Raw genomic sequence first — 7,275 nt, 5'->3', positions numbered from 1 at the left:
ATATGATCTAGGATACCGAAGGAACTGGGCACAGATTCTTCACGAAACTGATCTGAGAAGAACCTTACTGCTTCCTCCGCAATTTCATCCTGTTCCTCAAACCACTGCCCTTTACTAGACTGAATTCTTTTCAGTTGTAGGTGCTTCCGCCTTCCTCTAACTTGTATATGAAAGAATTTCGTGTTTTTACCCCCATCTTGAAACCATTGCATTCCTGATTTTTTCTTCCAAAATTCCTCCTCTATTGCCATATATTTTTACAGATCAGCTTGAACTCGATGAAGTCTTTCTCTATTCTCCAATGTAGGCCTTAATATGAATTGAGATTCATGTACTTTCACCACCTCTTCAAGACTACTTATCTTCTTAAATATATCTCCATATGTATCCTTGCTCCAAGTAGCTAGAGCCTTCTTTAACTTCTTCAATTTATGATTGAATAAGGTGAATGGGTTTGCATGAAAATCCACATTCCAATTCTCTTGTACTACTGCCTTAAAGGAGTCATTTTTGATCCAGAACTTTAAGAATCTAAAGGGCTTCTTAATATGTGAAACTTCTGATTTCAAATTGATGAGCAATGGGCTATGGTCAGATCCTGTTTTAGTTAGATGCTCGATCTCTATCCCAGGCCATAAATTCTAAAATTCGACATTAGCCAAACACCTATCCAATCTCTTAAAAATACAATCTTATTCAGCTCTACCATTCCACCATGTGTAAATACTCCCCTTAAAACCAAGATCAAACAAGTTGCAAGTACTGACGCAATGCCTAAAATCATCGACTTCAATAATATGTACAGGCAATCCTCCAAACTTTTCTTCCTCGTCCCAGATAACATTAAAATCACCCCCAACTAGCCATGGAAGATTCATATCACTGGCCAAGGCATATAGAGAATCCCAAAGTTCCATTCTTTCAGTTGCGTCACATTTTGCAAATACCAGCGTTAGGAAAAATTCTTGCTGATCTTCCGTATCAACTATCTTCAAAGTTAATTGCTGCACCATATCCATAACTACACTGACTTCATATTTTTCATCAAAAAATGCCCAGATTTTATTAGACACGTTTTTGATGGCCAACGGAAAATCAATCATTCTTCGATATTTATCCAACTCCTTCCTTGTTGCATTGGTTCCATCAAGCCTATGAACTGGAACTTATATCTTTTATGCATTGATATGAGCCTCTCAAAGGCTCTCTTTGTTTTTACAGAACGAATATTCCAAGTCATAGCATTCATATCTAATTGATAGATTTGGAAATCGTTCTCCTCGTTTGAACCCCAGGTGCTTGTACACTAGGAGCTTCCTTGGTCTGCCTTTTCTTACCTCGACCTGCTGATCTTCCTTTGTCCATCGGTCGAGGAGATATATTACCTTGCCTTGTAACATGCATGAAATTCTGGGTAGTCGATTCCGCATCTAAATCTTTTCCTTTGCCCATCTGAGAATCTTCATCTTCTGCTTGAACATCTTTGACTGTCATCTGGTTCTTTGCTGTTTTGATGGTTAAACATTTGTCTCCCTTCTCCTTCATAATAATTCCTTTAGTACCTTCTAGCTGTATTATCATCTGACCATCATTATGAAATTGATTGTCCTTTCGTGTATCTCCATGATCAATAGGAATTCCACTGCTTGGTTTTTCTGCTACAGGGCTATCTGCATTGTTTAAAATTTGAGCCTCCTGTAATTTGGAGTCATTCCTGGGCAGCTCCTCCATCGATTTTGAAGTGTTATCCTCTTGTTGAATTGCCACCTGATCACTGTTGCCATTTACACTGTGCTCTTCTTCACCTTGACCATCTTCTTCAATCTGATCCTTTTTTTTTATTTTCATCACCCAATTCTTCACCTTCTTCTTCTGTGTGTTCCTCAGCTTGTTCACTCTATAACCTTCCTTCAGTGAACTTAACTCGATCTTGATAATTCTCCTGCTCCTCAATGGCCGTTGTATCTAATGATTGTGATGTAATTTCCTGGCATGTTTGATTTGTAGTGACATTGTTTACCCCAAAAGCTCTAATTACCCATTGACTTGTTGATTCTTTCTCCTTTTCCTTCTGTGAATTGTCTTCCAAATCCACTAGATTATTTTCTACAATCCCAGTTGAAGTAGGATTATAGGCAGGAGCAGCTGCGTTCAGTCTCCCAGGTGTATTACGCTTGGCAGGTGACTTGGCATTCCCTTTCCCAGTAGTAGTAGGATTTAGAAGGGCAATGCTTTGTGGCACTAATGCCAAATCATTATTATTCTCCTGTTCCCCATCCTCAATCTCTAAAATTGAAAATTGATTATTTGTTTGTACCCGATGATTTGCTGCATTCTCCATTGGAAGTTGATGCACATTTCCTTGATCTACTGGGATAATTTCTTTCCCAGTAATTGTTTGTCCTTCGTTATTGCCCTTCTTTGTACCGTTATCCCTGACCTCTTTCCATTTCTCCTTACCTTTGCCTGTCATATTTCCAACGACTTTACCACTAGATAGTATCATCAAAGGGCCTTGTTGATTTATATTACCTGAATCAGTATCCTGATCCACATGTTTTCCAGCTTCATGCTCACCTTCAGAACCTCTGCTTTCCATCAATTCTGGATGTAATTTCCAGCAGTCTCATGCCATGTCCCTGCAATTTGCACTCCTTGCAATACTTTGGCAAATAATCATACTTATTATTAACCCATTCAGCTCTCACTTCACCTGTTAATTCATTCTGTATATCCATTCGAACCTTCTTAGGTAAATCAGCCAAAAGATCAACTAATACCTTAACACGCGCACAACTTGGCCTAGTTTTATTAATAGTTGCCATGTCTAGGTGAAGGGGCTTACCAACTGCTGAAGCCAATGAGAATAAGCATTCTTTAACAAAGAAAGTAGGCAGCAAGTTAGGGAAGGAAATCCATGCCATTACCTTTGGTGTTTCTTCTCCAACTTTGAATTTGTGATCATATATCAAAGTTCTCAATTGATATTCACATCCCGCCTTGTCTTTGACATAATAAACACTCTTCGACGAAAAATCAACGAAGTCTTGCCACAATGTCATTCGAATTAAAACATGTCTGTCACGAAGATATCCAATATTACACTCACCTTTGATTCCACATTGCATTGGAACAATACGACGTAATTCATTAAGTTCAGGCCATCCATATGAAAATTTGCAAACAACAACATATTGCAAACCTTCAATTATATTCATTCTCTCAATTTCCGCTTCAGTAAACTTAACTACATGCTGTCCATTAAGTAAACTGGCTCATCTCAATTGAATTGGTTCGACAGAATTTACTCGCTCTTGCCTGGCAGTGTTCAACGTTGATGGTTGGAGAATTTTCGAGTAATCTAACTGCTCGGGATTATTGTTATTGGTCGTAGCTGGTGGGGTGAGGGTGGGGGAGAGCTGACCAGCCTGTTGTGATGGCTAGCCACTAGCCATATTGGCCATGGCAGCGGTGAAGCAGTATGTCGCCTCAAAATTGCCTGTTTCTCCAGAGCTTCTCTCTCCTTGCCTAGGTTAATGTTTTCGAACGAACGATAGTGATAGTGTCATTTTTATCTTTCTTTTTACAGTTTTTATGCTGGTTTCAATGATATGACATGCATGAGGAATCTTCGGCCAAGTCTTAAAAGCCAATCTAACTCTGAAATAATAATCCAAGAAATATAGTGTGATGACGAAACAGAATATGATGAAGAGGAGGCATTTGAGGAAATTAGTAAAGAGTTAAATCACTTTGAAGAGAAACCCAAGCCTAATTTGAATGAAACTGAAACAATCAATTTAGGAGATCCAGATAATATCAAGGAAACCAAGATAAGTGTGCACTTGGAGCCACAAATCAAGGAAGAAATAATCAAAGCACTGTTTGAATATAAAGACATTTTTGCATGGTCATATGACGACATACCGGGTCTAAGTACTGACTTGGTAGTTCACAAATTGCCCACTTACCCGGCATTCCCTCCCGTCAAGCAGAAGTTAAGGAAGTTCAAAACTGACATGAGTGTGAAGATCAAGGAAGAAATCACAAAACAGTTGGATGAAAAGGTCATTCGAGTAATGCGATACCCCACTTGGTTAGCTAATGTTGTGCTAGTGCCAAAGAAGGATGAAAAAACTAAGGTGTGCGTTGACTACCACAATCTCAACAAAGCAAGTCCAAAGGATAACTTCCCATTGCCAAATATCCACATTTTGATTGACAACTGTGCCAAGCATGAGATCAGGTCTTTTGTGGATTTCTATGCGGGGTACCACCAGATCTTGATGGATGAGGAAGACGCAGAAAAAACAACATTCATCACACCATGTGGGACATATTGCTACAGGGTAATGTTATTTGGTTTGAAAAATGCTAGGAAACTTACATGAGGGCAATGACTACTGCGTTTCACGACAAGATACACAAAGAGATCGAGGTTTATGTAGATGATGTGATCATAAAGTCAAACCAACAGTCCGACCACGTCGGAGATTTGAGGAAGTTTTTTCAGAGGCTCCGCAAGTACAATCTTAAGCTCAACCCTGCAAAGTGCACATTTGGTATGCTGTCTGGGAAACTGCTGGGATTCATAGTCAGTCGGCGAGGCATTGAGTTGGATCTGTCAAAGATCAAAGCTATCCAAGAATTGCCACCTCCAAGGAATAAGACTGAGGTGATGAGTCTGCTCGGGCGCTTAAACTACATCAGTAGGTTTATTACTCAACTCACAACAACTTGTGAGCCCATCTTTAAGTTGTTGAAAAAGGATGCTGCAGTCAAATGGACTGATGGGTGCTAAGAGGCATTTGATAAGATCACGGGGTACTTGTCAAATCCACCTGTGTTGGTCTCGCTGGAATCCGGTAGGCCTTTAATTCTTTATTTGGCAGTCCTTGATAATTTATTTGGTTGTGTATTGGGTCAACATGACATCATTGGCAGGAAGGAGTAAGCCATCTATTCTCAGCAAGAAGTTCACATCCTATGAGGTTAAGTATTCTCCCCTTGAAAGGACCTGTTGCGCCCTGACTTGGGTGGCACAAAAGTCGAAGCATTATCTGTCGTCCTACACTACTTACCTCATTTCTCGTCTGGACCCTCTAAATATATCTTTCAGAAGCCTATGCCTACAGGAAGACTTGCAAAGTGGCAGATTTTGCTCACAAGAGTTTGACATGATCTATGTGACCCGGACTGCGATGAAGGCCCAACCATTATCCGATCATTTGGCTGAGAATACAGTGGATGAAGAGTATGAGCCATTGAGGACTTATTTTCCTGATGAATAAGTGATGCATATTGATGAGGTGAAGCAGGAGGAAAAGCCAGGTTGGAAACTTTTCTTTGAAAGAGCGGCTAACGTGAAAGGTGTCGGAATAGGGGCTGTGCTCATTTCTGAAATAGGGCATCACTACCCTGTTACGGCCCAACTTCGTTTCTATTGTACTAACAACATGACTGAGTACAAGGCATGCATTCTGGGTTTAAGGTTAGCGGTAGATATGGGTGTTACAACCCATATCCACATGTGTTAGTTCATGCCATATATTAGTTAACATAAATCCAAGAAGGAATTATCTTTGAGATGATAAGAAGTCAATCCTATTGGTCTTAAGTGATACAAGAGTGTATAAGGGTGATTAACCAATATTAGAAGTTAAACGAATCAAGGATGTTGTAACTCGAATTTTCAGGTAATCTAGCGGTGCTTAATACACTCAAGAGGTCATTTATGAAGGTATTTTAATCATATAATATCCGTATCATAAGTCTTGAAGTCAAACAAGTTATGAAACAAAAGTCGACAAAAGTTGTCGCAACTTAGGTTCATAATTTTACTTAAACATTAGGTCCAATGTTTCTAATCTTTTCTCATAATTTACAAGGAATTACGGGGTGATATACCAACCAAATTAAATATCTATGAGTCTAGTTTCCAACGCATTAAACCGTTCATCGATACGATCTCGGAGTAGAGAGATATTCGCGTTTTCGCGAGACTGCGCCAAGCACCTCTCTATGGGGCCCACTAAGTCGGTTTAAGATATTTGGACCTATATAGGATGACTACAACCCGTTTTTAGTCATTTCTTTTCACTATTTTCAGACCTTAGAACCCTAGGAACATCCTCTCAAGGTTCTCTCAAGATTCAAGACCCAAAAAAGGGCAAACAACACAAATCAAGTGTCGGGAATTCCGTGGCGCTAGTAAGTCTCTTGTTCTTCTTGTTGTTGCTCATTTTTGTGTCGTTCCAGCTCATGTGGGAGGTTGTTTTAAAGGGTATATGTTCTGTAAATACTCCCTAATGTTCTTAATATCAATCCTAGGTGATTTCAAGCCTTCTAAAGTGATTCTAGTGCCGAAAAACACTAATTGATCGCTAGTTTCATTTTTTTGTTGTTGTGGCAGCATTGGAGGGATATTTCTTGGAAATTTAAGGTCAAATTGGAGTTGTTCTTTCTGTATAAAGGTAAGGAACCTCTTACTCTATATGTATTTAAGATTATCCAAGTTGCGTCTAAGCCATTGAAGCTAGAACTTGTGAGATATATATCGAAAGGTTTGGTAGTAGTGTTATTGTTTTGTGGACTGTTTTGCGTTGTTGTTGGGCTGCGTATTTTACTACTATATTGTGGAGTTTTGGAGGAGGAAGGGTGTGGAGAAACACCATATATATGTAGGTTTATGGGCTGATAGTTATTCGTAACATTTCCAGATTGTTTGACACGACTATGGTGGTCGTCATATGTATGGAGTGATTAGGCTGTGTGTGGACTATATTGGGAGGCTCAATATGTTTATTGATGTTGTTTGGGCTGTTTGGTGACTATTTTTAATGGTGTGAGGTCATATATATAGGGGAGGTGCTGTCCGTTTCATCGTAAAATAGGTTGTGGTCGATACATAATAGTTATGACGCTTAAATGATAACGATAGTATCGTTTCTCTTATTGTAGACTAAGGAGTTTTGACAATTGCATAGCTTGAGATTGGGGAAGTATATACAAGGTATGTGAGGCTATCCCTTTCCTTCTTTTGCACGACTCTGATTGTACATAATGTAATGAACGAGCTTCCAAAGATACTCTACTCTTAGAAGCTAGCAGTACTTACATTGTTTTCCCTCTTATGGAACGATTGATGTTAATGTTGCTTCTCTTATTCTTATGTTATCAATGTTATTGGTACTTCCTGATTCTTATAAGGTTCATAGTGAAGAGTTAGTCCTAATAACGTGTACAGAGGATACCGACCTTACGTCACTCCGAAAG

At 39.2% G+C, this 7,275-nt stretch overlaps 1 protein-coding gene across 1 annotated transcript; it reads right to left on the bottom strand.

Annotated features, from left to right (window-relative positions):
* Positions 1-257: 257 nt before the first annotated feature.
* Positions 258-1,103, bottom strand: LOC142177501 (uncharacterized). Its single transcript, XM_075246456.1, has 2 exons — positions 707-1,103; positions 258-598 (listed from the first exon to the last, which is right to left on the bottom strand). Exons 1-2 carry the CDS (start codon positions 1,101-1,103, stop codon positions 258-260), a joined length of 738 nt encoding a protein of 245 aa, XP_075102557.1.
* Positions 1,104-7,275: the final 6,172 nt, after the last annotated feature.

This window comes from Nicotiana tabacum, chromosome 3 (assembly GCF_000715075.1).
Source record: "Nicotiana tabacum cultivar K326 chromosome 3, ASM71507v2, whole genome shotgun sequence".
NCBI classification, from domain to species: Eukaryota; Viridiplantae; Streptophyta; class Magnoliopsida; order Solanales; family Solanaceae; genus Nicotiana; species Nicotiana tabacum.
This window is presented reverse-complemented; position numbering and strand designations above follow the sequence as displayed.